The sequence below is a fragment of the Gallinula chloropus genome (assembly GCF_964237585.1).
Source record: "Gallinula chloropus genome assembly, chromosome: 4".
Lineage (NCBI taxonomy): Eukaryota > Metazoa > Chordata > Aves > Gruiformes > Rallidae > Gallinula > Gallinula chloropus.
In genome coordinates this window covers 35,611,911-35,628,447 of record NC_140088.1, presented here as the reverse complement: position 1 = coordinate 35,628,447, position 16,537 = coordinate 35,611,911, and the positions used below count along the sequence as shown (strand labels likewise).

General features: G+C 42.9%; 1 protein-coding gene across 1 annotated transcript; it reads right to left on the bottom strand.

The window, feature by feature from the left end:
• Positions 1–1,393: 1,393 nt before the first annotated feature.
• On the bottom strand, positions 1,394–13,140 carry SLC39A13 (solute carrier family 39 member 13). The gene is made up of 9 exons (XM_084262777.1): positions 12,858–13,140; positions 12,327–12,440; positions 10,652–10,773; positions 9,257–9,409; positions 4,689–4,778; positions 4,286–4,336; positions 3,906–4,038; positions 3,692–3,791; positions 1,394–2,144 (listed from the first exon to the last, which is right to left on the bottom strand). The coding sequence occupies exons 1-9, from the start codon at positions 13,123–13,125 to the stop codon at positions 2,069–2,071; spliced, it is 1,107 nt and encodes a 368-aa protein (XP_084118903.1). The 5' UTR covers positions 13,126–13,140; the 3' UTR covers positions 1,394–2,068.
• Positions 13,141–16,537: the final 3,397 nt, after the last annotated feature.

Genomic DNA, 16,537 nt, shown 5'->3' with positions numbered 1-16,537 from the left:
GATGCTACCTTCAGGCTTTATGACAATTGAATGATAGAGGGAGTAGTTGGCAAAGGAAGGCAATTTTGTAAAGAGGAATAAAAAAAAAAAAAAAAAGTACTCAGCCTTCTTCATTGTGAAATCAGTTACTGATGTAAGCCTGGGGTAAGGAAAGCTGAAAAAATTTCAGACAGCAGTTTCCGGGCAGAGTGAACTGCAGACATGAGCTCTCCAGCAATCTCTGGAAAGTAGGACAGGAGCCGTCATTAGAGGGGAAAAAAAAAGAACAGAACTGTGTCAACAGTTCAGGAATCTTGTAGGGAAGTAAATAAATGCCTCTGCTCTGGGCAGCACACCTGCCTCACTGCTCTGACCCAAACTGACCTCTGAAGGGACAAGTCCCTCTTGATAAGGGCTCCTGTGCAGACTGGAGAGATGTACTGATTTACAGAAGTTAGTTGGTGCAATTTACACCGTGGCACCTGTTTTGTGTCCCATGACTCCACAAGTTCAACTACACCTGGTTTTAAATGGATTTAAGCAAAGTGAGGATAACCTCTGCAGAAGGGATGATCTAGTAACTGTGCACATTGCTGTGGCCATAAAACATCCCTCCAGAACAATGGCCTGGTCAGCCCTGTGAGCTGGGATGCAGGAAAGCACTAGAAATGTGTTGGGTTTTATTTTTTTGGTCTCAAACTGCCAAAAATTTTATCCCAAGCATCATAGACCAGAAGACTCCTCTAAGCATGACTTACTGTAACCCTTTCATACCCCTTTCTCTCTTTACTTAGCACATAGATTTTCCAGACCCATTTTTAAAAATCTTTTCACCGGTAGTTTCACTCTTCCCCTTTCACCTTCCCTCCAGTATTATTTGCTGCTGTGCCCCTTCCTTTAAGGGCTGTCAGTATTATTCCTTTTCCATTCATCCCCAAAAGACTAGCTCCACTATGAGGTAAGAAGCCCAGAAATAGGCTACTGCCTGTATTTTTGGTTATAGCATGCTCTGAAATAGCACACACCGAAGAGAGGAGTTACCAGCTGCTGACCAGGCTGTAGCGTTCCACTATTGCTCAAGCTGTCCAGACCTCTGCCAGGACAGTCTAGGGCTGCTGTAGCACATTGGGCAGGGCTAAAACACTACACCTCCAGAGAGCTCTGAAACGTGGTGTGGGTGGGTGGTGGGCGAGTCAGGCCTCAAGAGCAGGTTGAGCGCCATGTTCAGCTAACGGGTGTGAGGAGAGGGGAGCTGAGTCACAATAGCTACATGGCTTTCCTTCCATATGGAGGTGAGCTGGTAATAGGGCAATAGAAGAAACATTTACTGACCACTTCTCAGATAAATAGTTGGGCTGTGCTGGCTATTAGAGTGGTTAGGGCTGAGGCAAGTCATCTCCAAGCTGAGCTGTTTTATTGTAGTGATATATCTTAAAATGCCTCAAGCTTTTGGCATGATTTCAAGATAAACAAATACAAAATAGACCACAGAGGTGGACTGCTGAGGGTAATACTACCTTGAGGAACAACTGATGTCAATGAAAAGCCAGAGATCAAGTTGGAAGGGTCCTTTCCCCTCTGTCTCATAGCACCGTTAACTTCTCATGGGTAGGGAGTTCCAGCTAAAGCTGTTAAGTTTATCGTTGCTTTGCCATCCCTGTTCTGCCTCCAGCCCTTAGAGTGGTAGAAGTCCTTCCTCTTCATCAGCTACAGGAACTGCCTCTGCTGTTTTCACACAAGCGCTTGGGAGGTGCAGTTCCATCAGAATGAACCGAATGAAAAATGATCCATTCGCTGTAGAGCAGTTGTTCAGTTCAGTTCTGCTCAATCTTTTGTTCCATAAAAAAAAATAAAAACAAAGAAACAACCAGAAGCCCTGATGTGTGGATTTTAGCAGAACAGGGATAGGAGAGCCAGGGAACGAAGTCCTGCACGCCCAGACCTCTTTCTCACCTGCTTCTCATACTAGCAGCCAGATCTGCACACACACACACACACATAGGAAGTAACATTAGTGTTCCTTATTGCTTTGTAACAGCTCAGAGTCACTGTGGTGGCTCTGGGAGGCATCGTGAGGTCTGCGCAGAGGTCACTCAGTTGTGAGCGAGAGTAGCACCATGACTGTAATGCCTGTACACAGGAGCAGAATTTGCTGCAGGGAGTTCCTGGGAAAGAAACAGCAAAATTAGGAGAAGCCATAGACCAATTTTAATAGGCACCAATATAGAGGCTCATGAATGGTTTGTTCTTTGTCCTTCCAAATCTCCCCCAAGGAGAACACAACAGATGTATGAAGTCACTAACACAGCTGAGAAGACTCTTGCCCAGCACCCCAAGCATGTCTATACACTGACATGTCTTTGTTCTGCTCAGCTGCAAGGTCCAGCTTCAGGTTTCAAAATCAACATGGCAATTCAGTTATGCAGCTACCCAGGTGTGTGTATATACAGATTCTCATCCTTCCTCTGGCAGGAGAGCCAGCACTTCTGCAGCATGTTCACAGGTACTTTGGGAACCTCATCCTGCTAACAACTACAGTTGCAAAGATCAAAAAAAAACCCCAGCTGATTAATTTTGCCATTCTTTTAAGCACCATATCAGGCTTATGCTGGTTTGACGTGACTGTGTACCTACCATCTCTAGATAGTCTGCTGAGAGCTCTGCCAGCACAAGAGTTTACCAACCCAAAACCAGGCTCCCACTGGTGATTAACATTTCTCCACCAGAAGTTCCTGCCTCCTCAGATATAACTGTGGAGCTGTTTTTTGACCACTTCCTTAACTGTTTCAGAGAAAATGAACTAGGTGAGACAAGCCCTTTTTATTTAAACTACTCAATCACAGAACATTAGGAGTTGGAAGGGACCTTGAAAGTCATCTAGTACTCAAGTTACCTGCCTTGTTACAACTGAAATAGGAGGGAAATAGGAGGGAACATTCAGGGACAGCTCTGCCAACAGGTCTGAGAGGGCCTTTGCTGTGGTACAGCTGGATTTGGACCTGTTACAGCCTTAATTAGACTGCAAGAAACTAGAATAATACAGATATAATACAGATATATACCAGTGTAGAAGAGAGATGGCTAAGGTGGGGTAACAGACTATTAAACGCTGAATGACAAAGAGAAGAAAACTATTAGTTTCTACTCAGTAACACAGCAAACTTTAATAAAAATTAATAAGCAAGCGGCTAAAAACAAAGTAAGAGGCAGCATCATTTAACACAGTGTAGTCAAACTATGCAAACTTGCTGCCAAGGGGAGATCTCAAAACCCTAATGTAATGGATAGGGTCAAAAAGGGATGAAAGAAGCATGTAAAGCATAGGTTCACATGTAGTTATCAGACACACACCCCCTTCTATGGGGCCCTGGTTCAGACAGCCCCTAAATCAGTACATGCCAGAAGCTGATAAGACAGACCAGGGAACAGGTCACCTTACCAGACATGTTTCTGAGCAACCTTCTCAAATCGGTCATGCCATATACTGCATTAGTACAATCTTTAGGACTGAACTAGTTGAAGATTCTCATGTTTTTTTAGGGTCTTTGCAGTCCCATAACCGCAATAGGTAGCACAGCAGTCCATCTAGATTCCAGCCTTGCCCATTTGCAGAGCTGGCATTCATGTGCTCCCAGTACAGACATGGGGAATGGTTATATCCCTGCTTCCTAGCAGCATGAACTGCTGCAGCAGAACAGGAGGGAGCACTTACCAAGGATTCTTTTCCTCCAGGAGATCAGGCACAACATTTACCAAGGCAATATACAGAAATCCCCCAGAAGTGAAAGGGAGGATCCAGGCCACTGTTTCTCCTGCATAAATACAGAAAGCTTTTGTTATTACTGAGACAAAGCCGTAGGAGAGAACAGAGAAGGGTGAGATACACACATGCAGATGGTTTCTACAGAAATCCCAGGAAGCCTTACCTGCTCCTTTTGGTGACTGAGCACATATTGCAAAGCATGCTCCTAGAATTCCCCCTAGAGCTGTGGAAAGCTGCATCTTGGCTGCACTCCAGCGGTCAAAGCCAGCACGAAGTAGGATTGCAAAGTCTCCAACCTAAGAAAACCAAGAAACAGCAGCCAACAAATATGAACACGAGTATTCTCTGTCACAAAGGCCACCCACAGCAAGACCGGTGCTTCAAGACTGCTTCTTGTCTTCCAGACAGCTTTCCATGCTGCCAGTCTCACAGAGGGAACAGGTTTCAAAGGGACAAGAAAATGTTAGCCAGACCTAGTCCTCCTCTTAGAAGATGAAGCACCCTTGTAATCCCTCGTGATGGCAAAATACAAAACCTGCTCACCTCATGTGGGATTTCGTGCAGAAGAATGGCCATTGTGGTTAGGAACCCAACCTGTACCAGAGGAGAGAAGGTAATTAGGAAACAGTCCCCCAACTCCAAGAGATGAGAGTTTTTTTTTATCAGCATGTTAAGACTTGTTACTCAAGAGTTTAGAACCATTCAGAAAAGGGCAGGTGAGCTAACCCTTTCCCTAATACCAAGAAAGGCAACTAACACAACCCAAATTTGAGCAAGCTCTGCATCAGATGGTCAAGATAGTGCTGTGTTTTACTGTAGTCTCCATTTTCTCAGAAAATTCCACAGAATAGGATGGAACTCCTCACACCTTTGGGGTTTTTCTGCATGTTGCATCACACTTGAGAACAGCCCTCTCCAGCACAGAGCTGGTGGACAGAAACCTTACCTTTCTGCTAACCAGGAAGCTTGCTGCTACAGCCAGGCCATGTGTAAAGTTATCAATGGTGTTGGCCAGCAGATTGAGGTATCCACTAATCTGCAAAGAGAAGGAAGAGCTCCTGATAAGGGAAGAGACATAACAAGATAAAAGAAAGCACATGGCTTAGACACAGATTATAGTCATGATCAGATGAGAAAAGTCAGGACACGGCACTTCTGGTGAAGATCTTAAACTACATCAGTGCTCAAGTAAAAAATAAATGTTCTGTTCAGTTTTAGAGTAAACTAAGCTTTAGGGCAGGCAAGTATCGTTTAAGATTAGGATAATCACCTTATGGAAGTGACAAAGGGCTCTACAAACATAAAAAGAGAAAACAAAAAGTAAAAAGTAAAGATGCAAGAATATATCTGACTAAATCAAACAAATTTTAGTTAACACTGAGTAATTTACACAGGTGACTGGATTCAAATATGACCTGACCTTGTTTTCTAGTCCTATACTTTAATATCCAACTCTTAAATATCTCCTCCTCAAAAACTGGCAAGAACAATGCAACAGAACAAATGCTGCTGAAATTGCTTTTTATAACTAAACAACTCTTCAAACATTGTACTAAAAAAGCTTGTACTTGTGGGTTTGTTTTCCCTTAACAAAGAATAAAACGAGAAGGTAGTGATGACAGTCATGAAAAAGCCACCTACTAGAAGGCTGGAGAGCATGTATATGCCTTTGCATATATAGACATATTTCTTAAAATTATAAGCATAAAGCAGCTTCCTTCCTTACAAGTCCATCTCCATGCTAGTCTTCCCTATTATGCAAACTACATTCATCTCCAGACAAATTCTAAGTACTTGACCTGAAGTGATTCATGACAGTACCACCCCAGCTCTTTTGCTCAAAAGTTTTGGGGAATTTTCCATCAAGAAGTACTGCATATGGGCCCTGAGATGCTGCAGTTCACTGTATGGCACTGTAGCTTAAATTATTACCAAAGCAGGTGTTAGCCAATACATCAGCTGTCTCTGCACCACAAGAACTAAACTGAAGCATCCAGTGAGTGGAGAGACTGTCTAGAAGCTGTGAGACATTAACTGCTTATTTCACCACAGCATCAGGTGCCAAAGCTCAGCCAGAAAAACACAAGTGCTGGCGCATTTCATTAGCCCTTTTTGGTCTTCTGCTCCTCCCTGTTTCTACTGAAGTCTGCTTGGGGCATCTTTTCTTCCTACCATCTGTATGTCCCAGCTCAGGTAGGACTTTGTCAAGTCTCTCTCTCCAAAGCACCACCATTCTGTAGAGCACTTCCACTGCACAATTTCAGGACATCTTTATAGGCTCTAACCTTTTAGAAGTGCACTGATGATTAAATATGAAAATAAAGAATTAAACAAAGCCTAACTGCAGATCACATTTAATATCTTAAGTAACATGTCTACAGTGAGTGCACAAGTAGCCCCCTGCATATTTTTGTAAGAAGGGGAAAACAAAAAGATGCATGCAACAGACCCACGAGCACAGCTGTTTTACTTCTCATTCTTTATTTTTAGTCAAATCTGCCTAAAATTTCTCTTCTTCATGTTGAGATTTTATGTAATTGCATTTTCCCCACAGGCTAGTAATAATTATTCACTAAGTTTTACACAAAAATGCTTTCTCATACCACTCTGTAAAGAAAAAAAACCCACCCCCCCAAAAAAAGACTTCATGATTAAAACATTATGACTTTTTCTTGTCAGTGGCTTGGGCAAAAGCTGTCACTGAAAGCAGCAAAGCCTTGGAGTGCTCAGAAATAAACTGGGTTGATTTGACAGTTGTGAGCCTCTGACATTTACATTCTGCAAATTCCTAATAGGATGTTCCCATTGCTCATAAAGAGCACAGCCAGACGAAGTGTTTATGTTCATGCTTCAGAATTAATGTCACTGTGCAATAAAACATACTTCCACAAATCAGTAAGGATCCCATGTGCCACGGGGAAAAAGAAAGAATAAGCTAGGCAAGAAGTAGTCTGTAATGTTTTTACTTGTTGAAGGAATAAAGACCGCAATGCAGGACAGAACTGATCTATGTTTGGGTGCAAAGGAAGCCTCCCACCTGCAGTTTTCAAGCTAGGACAAATCATGACAGCAGCAGCTAAAGAAGCTCTAATACATATGGACAAAGGATGACAGATTACAGGTAGTCAAGCCCCAAAGGGTGACTTTGTTTAATAGCATCCTTTCCTCTTTTTTTCCTGGGGGTGGGGGTTTGTGGTGGGAGGGGGGTGGTTGTTACAGAGTAGATAGTGGAACCAAAGATGTCTGGGTTGCTCCAGCTTTCTCACTTTTCATCTCAAGCACACACTTTGCTCACTTCCTGCAACACTGCTTCCCTGCTGGCCTCTTCCCCACTTGCACCACAGCCCCTTCCACTCCAGGCAGGGACAGCAAGACTGATGTGCCAAGCAGGCAGACAGGCCAAGCAGCACACAGCACCTGAGTCCTGCCAGTTTTCCAATACAGCCTTAGTTTGCATTCCCCCTCTACTGCCACGTTGATCTGTATGTATCTTGCAGAAATTTGATTACCCTGAAGACTTCTGTCCTCTCTTGAACTTCAGCAAAATTAATTACGGGTTCAAAAGTTATTGAAAAATGAAGGGCATAACAGATGGACAGACAGATGGAATGACTGCTTATATTGTTGCCTAAGGAAACAGGCTAACAACGCAAGAATATCTCAGTAGCTTTGGTAATTTCCCCACAACCAGGAAGACTATTAAAATATTCAGGTTACATGTTCAGAATGCAGAAAGTTCAAACCGTGCATGTTAAGTCATTAGTTTCTGTTTCATGCAGACTGACAACACTGTATAAAGCTGAACAGATGCGTTAGGTTTTTAAAGCTAAGAGAACTTTCCATGGTTGCCGGAACTTCTACACAACACAACTTCAGTTGAATCTCACTGAATTTCTGCACAGAGCCTATTGCTTCTTAAGCTACAGCATACTTCACAGAACACAGCTTAAATCACAGCTTAAAGCTCACAAGTGACAAAGAATCTACTATGTCTCTACGGTAAGTTGGTCCACTGGCAAGTTACCCTCAGTTACAGAGTCATCTTTGACTTAATAGCCTGATACTGTTTGATATAGCTTTAACAATTCAAATTTATTCATACCTCTTACATATTTGTATACTTCAAGTAACTCCTGATCTGTCATGTCTACAGAGCTAAAGATTAAAGAAAACCACTTCTTACAACACACTGCAAACCTAAAATAATTACTTCAGGTCTTTCCTGACCCCTTTGCAAATTATCAGTAGTATTTTCGATGTTGGAACACTACTGGAAAAAGTCAGATAGCTGTTTCTTTACTACTGTACAGAAAGAGGAACGCTTGTCTCTTCTCTTGCATACGATTTCTTACCCTCCCATCCTCCTGGCTGTAGCATCATAATGGAAGAATGTGGTCAAACAATTTCCTACTGTGATTATCATACTCTTTTCCCAAGGCAAGACTTCCTAGAAACTGTCCTTATCTCATAAATATGATCTGCATTCTTTCCTAATATATTCCTTAATATTTGCATGTATTGAAGCATGTTAAAAATTCATCTCTTTTGATTAGGTTAATCAGTTTAGCCGCTATCACTGACCTCATGTAGTCACAATGTGCCATTTAAGTCATACAGCAGTATCTACAAATGTGAAGACACACTGTTTTTGTAAATAATCATTTAGAAAAACAAACCACCTCTGAACAAATTTAAGGGCAGCTGCATTAATCCAGTCCCTGCTGATAATATAAAATAACTGATTTTTAATGCAGCTAATATTAGCAAAAGTTGATTTAATGCAGCACTAGTCTCATTAGAATGTGGGAGAGTTGTGTTTTGTATACATTTGCTGGTGTCATTACCTTTATAAAACAATCTTATGATCAAACGAAAGGCAGGGGCAAGACGTCTGGTTGACAAGAAGTTATCTTTCATAAGATCATATCAATTAACATTAATTACATTATTTTTTACATTAGGACTGGGCCTGGAGCAATTGTCCCCCCCATCAGTGTTTCATTTCTACTTGAAAACAGCAGTAGACTAACCATCCTCTAAATCCATAGTTCCTTATATAAGCCTTTCTAAAATAATGCCAGGGTGTTTCATAACTCAGTAATATTGGCTTCTCCACCACTATCACCTCTAGAAACATCAATGCGGCACCGTGCAGTTTCCTGTAGAGATCACATGAATGTGACAGACCCAGGGACCTCAGCTTATCTTTCACACTTCGTGCTAAGAGCTAGAAAGTCACAGCAAAACAGATTTAAAATAGAAAGAGCCTCTGACTGACCATATATCATGGTTTGGGCTAGTTCACGCAACCGCCCTTTCTGTTCATAGTTACCCTCCTACAATCCTGCACATTTTTATGGGCTTTTAAAGTCAAATTATAGGTTCTCCTTCACCAAAGCAGTTGCTTACTCTTTTGCTTGTAATGCTCACCCAGACAAGGGCTGCCACAGTGCAAAGAGAACTATTTTAAAATACATGCCCCAAAAACCTAAGAAGGGCTTGTGGGTCTCTTACCTTGATTCTGTTGCCTGTTGGACAAGACTGGAGAGAGGAGCCATTACACTGAGCTGAATCTGGTCTTGCTCTTTGGGATTGGCCTGCCACCTTTGGAAGGGGGTAGCCACTTCCATTCGGAATCTTTCCAGCTGGTGCTTTGGAATCACAGCCCTAAATTAGTGGAAAACAACTTGTTACTGCCTTTTTGTCAGTGATGAGTATATATGAAGCAGTGTGAGAAATCCAATCTTCACCCTTAATACTTTTGTCCTTAAAACACAAATCAGCAACTTTGGTACCACAGCTTAACATCAACAACTGGCAGAAATGAGACAGATTTCAGAGAGCATTATGACATCTGCACTGTTAGACAAGGACAAAGACTTCCTCGATCACCAAGAGAAGGAAAGTAGAAAAACGGAGGAGAAATTGGAGTCGTGCCCCCTTGACACTGGAAAGACAAGGGACTAAGCCTGCCACTCCTGCTGGCAGCTGCTGCCCAGAGAAATACAACACCATCTGAGCAGGAGATGGGGGAAGAAGTCTTGCTCTCCCTAGTGCATCAGAATAACTAAGCACAGAAGATTATTCTATAGCTGGGATTGTCAGCTTCCAACCAACAAAATGTTCATCTCAATCTTATTTACAGAGTGACTGAAGTCTAAGTTCCTTTCTGACTTTAATGTCTCATGTTGAGTCAAAGTAAAACCTAACTGCTGTTATGCAGTGCTTGACCTCAAAAGTCATGACACAGCAAGGACTAAACAGTCCATGGGAGTTGCTGCAAGGTGTGCAGACACCTGAAGAGTAGCTGCTCTCCTCTATATTGGAATTACCTTCTCGTACCTCTGTATGTTGACCCTTTGCAGCTGTGGGACTCTCCTCTGAACCATTACTCGGTATTACTTGGCCACTCATAAATTCCCTTCTACCACACCAAGTTACCTGAAAAATCATCTGGCTCAGGCCATACCCCAGAATAAACAGTGAGTAACAGCTTCCAGAGAAGGCTGGTCACTGTCCTGACTGAGGACCCAGAAGGGGAATGAGTCACGATGGCTTGGTAAAACATGCATCAGCAAGCTGCCAAGCACGCCTTGAAGTTAACTTGAATGAAAGTCTCCTCTGCAGAGCACTCCAGCTCCCAGCCCCATAAAAGGGAAGTTCTCTCTTATTCATACCAGATCATGAACAAAACCAGCCCAGAGGTGAGAAAAAACACAAAACCAAAGCCCAGAGATGAAACGCCTCGTAGAGCTCAGTATCAAATAAATGGCACAAAGCTCCCCAAGGGTACTGACAAGCTACTCACAGCTCCAGGATTATTTGCTGAGCCTGTCAGAGAGGGCTGATGATGCATTTAGTACAGTACTCCAAACATCACAGCACTCCCCCTCTCTCTGGCTAACTTACCACACCAGGGCGTTCCTTCTCTTCTTTCTCTAGGAAGATCTTCTCCAGTACCAGGAAGGTCAGGAAACCAACGATCACCCAGAGACCCAGAAGCTTCTGCTGCTGAAAGCTCTGCCCTTCTCCTGAGGGACAAGAGAGAAATCACATACACAATGTTTCCCACATGTGAACCCACTCCACTCCAGACAGTTTAACCAGCAGTTCCAAGACAAAAAATGACAATGAAAACACCTCCTGTGAAGAATAACAAGCAAACGTATCTCAAAGAAAATTAGTTTAACTTGCTCATTTGATGTAACAGATATCATCTCAAGACCCTCAGTGTGAGAGTCCCTTACCCCTTCTGTTTTTATAGTGCAATCCAGAATATTTCCTGACAACACTAGGAATTTCCATGAGTTCCAGAGTCAAGTGAAGATTACAGCAACAAAAATCCCACAGCTGTATCTACTGAGCAGCAAGTCCTGACACGAAATCCACCATCAGTGGAGCTACAGACTCATTTTCCCGTTTCTGCCACACCTGGGCAAGTTATTAAGCCCAAAGCTATAAACTTTCTTTTCAATTACAGCCAAGCTTGTGAGATAATAATCCATTCATCTTGGCTGCAGAAATTGAGACTGCATTGCAGTGGAAGAACAGAATGACTCTGTAATGGGGCTTACATGGGTCAAGGAAACCTTTATGCTTCAGGACAGTCTGGCAGAAGCAAACAAGCTAAAGTAGGAATAGAGAATCATTTGGGAACCGTTGTAGAAAGGGAAAAATAAAAAAAAAGGAGAGCAGGTTCTCCTGGCAATGCTAGAGCCATGAGGAAGAGGAGGACCAAAGGCCCAGCAGATTTGAAATTCCAGAACATAAGCGCAAGGAAGTCTGCCTTCCATCCTACCAGTCTGCTGAAGCAGAGATACAATCAGTACAGGTTTCAACAACCCTGGCTATTTGAGGGGTGAATGCGATACACCAATACCACAAGCTCTATCTCAACCCAAACAGTGTTTCATTCACTGGTGAACAAGGGTTTCTGCCACTGGCATTTCTTTCTTCTTGCCCAACCCTTTCCTCATCTTACATATGGCTCTGTGGACAATTTTCCATTACTTCTCCTTGAGTAAAGATTGAGAGGGCAACACATTTGGGGTCCCATGGGGTGAAGCAGGGGGGCCCCAGTTGGTCCCAAGTAAGAGGCTGTAGGAGTAGCACTGTTATAGGCTATCTGATAGGGCAGAATCCCCACCTGAGATGGTGCACACTTCATGTGTGAGACCACACATATTCATAACTTCCCATCAGTGAAAAGAAGCATTCTGTTTCCTTACAGAAAGGACAAAGGAAAATTAGCAGAGATTTACAGGAGTCCAAGGCAAGACAGGAAAAGTTGACAGACAAGAAATCCATTGCAAGTCACTAAACAAAGAAATGGTGGCCAACTCTGGAAGCCTCCAATCTCAAAATCTTTGGAGGACTGCAGAGTATAAAGATGAAGTATAAATGTGTTTTATTTGTTCTCCCTTCAGCATTTGCTTCTACACATCATTTGAGAGTGAATTCCAGCCTAGACTAGTTTTGGGGCTGACCCAGTCTGGCTGGTCTTGTGTTTTCAAGATGGAACAGACTTAAAAACATGGCAGTAGTCATAGCATAGATTGCTTCTGGGCACATAAGGTTTTCATACCTGTTGTTGCACTGCATGTGTAGGCCCAGGCTTCAGGAAGCAGGTGCAGAAACACATTGCCCAGAAGTCCGCCAATTGCAAAACTCAGCAACTGCTTCAAACGGTGTGATCCAGCTAAAAACAATATCCAAAAGACTGATCACAACCCAGCCGGGAGCCAAAACATCTCCAGCTGAGATTCTGAACAAAGAGAACTAAATTGGAAGCATCTGCAAAGCAAGCTTTCAAAGGGAAGAGCACTCCAAAAGTTGGAGTGCGAGAAAAAGTCCCTGTACCGCTGGGACAGCGGTGCGTGGGAAGGTCTTGGACCAAGCAGGGTGCAAAACAAACAACACTCATTGTACAAGCTCCATCCAGGACTTGCATTTGTTTAAGGACTCCCTATCAAATTGTCAAGTATGGACTAAAGTACCAGAAAAGGAGTATTTTACAGGGCAGTATTTTTGTGACAAGGTCCTGTTCATCACTATGCCATTCAAACACAGCCCAGGACTTCTGGCTTCGTAAGGCTAATGCAGGTAGCAGGCTTACCTTCTGACTGCAGAGCAGCTCCTGTTTCCAATGGGATCACCAGCAAGGGGAAGACCCCACTCAGCCCGACCATGAACGAACCGATGAGGGAACAGATCCAGGCATCCAGCCGCTCGCTACTGAAAAGGTTTCCCCAGGACTCGGTCTCCTTCTCGCACAGAGGACTGGAACTAGCAGTAACATGACTCTTTGGACGCTGATGAGCTTCACAGGCCACAATCAGAAACAAGGAGAGTGTCCCATCAAGAAGCAGTTTTTGTTTTGTCATCGCTAAGTGGTCTCAGCTTGGGGCTGGCCAATCTCTGAAAAGAGCAGGGGAGAGAACTTCTCAGTCCATGCCTCAGACTCCCTCCCACCAGCAGCATCTTAGCACAGGAATACATCCCCATAAGAAGCATCTTAAACTCTTACTGATTTTGGTACAGCAGCAAAGGACAGAAAGGCTGTTTATTACTGGGTGTACGAAACCACACCAAACATCTTGTCCAAGAGTCTGGCTTTCAGCATCTCCCCTCAGGTGGGCTGGACAAGGACTCTGACTGAGTAGCCTTGTCCTTGCCTTTCAGTGTCCTGAGGCTTCAGAGAAAAGTATTGACCAGAGGTGCTACCCAGTAAGTCTTCTCTTTGCCACACAACAACATCCATGTAACAAATTAAGATGCAAGACAGGCAACATAACAGAGGTCTGTAAAATCATGAGTGCTGTAAAGATGGCAAACAGGGGTAGATTATCCCCCATCTCTTCAGATGTGCTGGCAGCCATCACAAGAAGCCAGCGAGGGTCAGCCTCATAACAAAACAAACAAATGTGATGCTTTATCAGCAGGTAACTCCTGTGGTAGTACCTCTCCAAAATTACGGAAAATTTTATATGGATTCAACAAGAGACAGGACAAGTACTAGAAAGACACGTAATGATTGTTCATGGTTGGCCAGATCACTTTAGACTCAGGAAATCCCCTTATCTGAAAGGAGATGGAGACTGGAAAGGCAGTTGGAAAAATATCATATATACTTGTTCTATTTTTATTCTTTGCTAGAAGGACACTGGGTTAGATGTTCTCTTAGTCAGAAATCAGCACAGCTCCAACTAAGAATACTTCAGTCACAAGCAAACTGGACAGAAGCAGGCATATTAGAAGAGGAAAAGAAAGATAATTACACTCTCATTGGCAAATGTAAGAGGCAAGCAAATGATACAAAGGCTGAAGTTCAAATACTTCTTTAGTGTCCAGGAGAAAAAATGAGATGTGACAAGCATTAATTTGGAAATGGAAGAAAAGAGCAGGTTAGGCAGTAACAGGTTAACAAATAATCACAAGACAGTTGTAGATTGAGAGGGAATAATGGCATTCACTTGAAAGCATGTAAGAAACCAGTCAAAGTAATTTCTGAAGCATTAGTGACCATCTTTGAAAATTTATAAGAGTGTAGGAAGGCCACAGAAGGCTGGAGAAGCATCATGCCTCACCTACCTTTATAAAAAGGGAAAAAAAAAAAGGTGGGAGAAGACTTAAGTTACAGACCAGTAACTTCAATCCTCTGAAAGATTCTTGATCAACTTAAATGATCAGTTTGTAGTTACCTAGAAGATAAGAAAGTGATAAAGATAGCAAAGCATTAAGTAACAGCCAGACAGAAAGGGGCCTGAAATCATCAAGATGAAATTCAGGGTGTTGGAACCAATCTAAGGCCTTGCTGCAACTGAAAAGGTCCATGTTGCTCCTTGCCCCCACCCCTCTTCATGAAACATCCCCTTCCCATGCTCACACCTGGCTAGAAAGAAAATGAACTAAATCACTGTGGGAGGAAGGCCCAGCTGCAGTGAGCAATCAAAAAAGAAAATTAACGGACAGGGTCCCAAGGCTGCAATGAAGGAGAACACTGAGCTCCAAGCACAGTGACTATGGACATCAGGAGCAGAGTGCAAGAAGGAGCCAATGAAGACACTGGCTTGGCTACCTGTGTAAAAACCATCAAAAATTTTTTGGCAACATAGTGTCTAATCAATGGTAAACTCTACTGACCCATACAGAACCCATCACTTCTTTTGATAAGGAAAAAAAAATCCCTCAATGTAGGTTCAAGCCCGTGCAAGATATCATGTCATCTTACTGCAGCGTTTTGATCTGGCTGCAGGAACCCTGCCTGGACCTACCCACAGAATATTATCAAACCAATCTCAGTGTAGATCAGTACAAACCAGTATACTCAGGGGGGGAATAAAATAAATCAAATGGACATGACTAAACAGTAGCTCTAATGTGCCACCAAAAAAATTAATACGCACACATGCATTACATTGATTCAGAAATTAATTTCAAGCCATGAGGCTTATGCTTGTACAAAGTAGGCAAATGATATCCTGGGATATATTAGTAGCTACATCATAGGTGTGACACTGAAGCAGTGATTTCATTCTGCTCCACACAGGTGGGACTTCAGCCAACAGACCGCACCCAGGGTCACATGCTCTTCTTTATAAAACAGATGCAAAAATCAGACATTGCAATAGAAAAAAAAAGGAAAATATAATTAGAGTGTAGAAAGGCTGACATGGAAAAAATTACTGAAGGGTCTGGGTGTGTTTAGTCTTAAAAAGGTAACTCTGAAACACACACAGCCGTCTGCACACATCAAAAGTCACAAGAATGGGGTGGAAGTGCTCAACTCTTCTTCTACATGTAGCATGAACTCAAATGGTAAACAAGATTCAGCCTGGATTCGAAGAAACAAATGTACATAGAACCAAAGCGGTGATACTCTGAAACATGTTATGATCCAGAATATCCAGCATTGGTTTCTTTCTTCCGAGAATAATAACAAGCACCTGCTACAGATGCTATTTCACTGCAAATAATAGAACCCCTTTTGAAGTCCCTCATGTGTAATTGATGGAAGCTGGTGAGATCCTTGTCGTACTGGGAGGACCCTATGAGAGTGGGCAGGTTTTCATCTACAAACCATTATTGGCACAACCCCTTCAAAACAATAGGGATGCGGGGGTTGGCAGCACAAGGCATTTTCATCTCTCACAACACTCCATGCACCAATTCAACTCAAGCACTGAAGTGAAGAGGCGCTGGGCTGATGCTCAGAGCACTAGTACAACAGCAAGGAGAGCCTCATGGACCAAAGATGTAACCTTTTGCTCAGCTCCAACACTCAAAAGTACCTGGGATGCTGCCCCCAACAGCTATGCGAACAGACACACACAACTATGGTAAAACTATGCTACTGAATCCCCAAAGTTTCTCCTTGAAAAACAGACAAACAAAAAAATCCCCAAACCAAACAAAAAACCCTAACCCACACCACAAAAAGATGAGAAGCTTTTAAACTGTCAGCCACAGAGGCATCTGCACAGGGAGGTGACAGGACTCCAGGCAGATTATAGCAGCCACAGCCTCCTCTTTGCTTACTAGCTGCTGCATAACAACCTGCAGTTAAGAGAATTTCATGCTTTAAAAAAAGATGAGCACCCCTTCCAACCCCAGAGTGGGCCTGACGGACATCCTCTTCCTCTGTGACAGGATTAGACCTAGAAAATGACCAAGAACAGCTTCTTTGTGAGAACAGGGAAAAATAAAATCATGATTTATAAAACCACCATATGCCTGTGAAAAGGCAACAAACTCACAGCAAAATGACTGCTCTCTACAGCTCGGCAGTGATGGGAT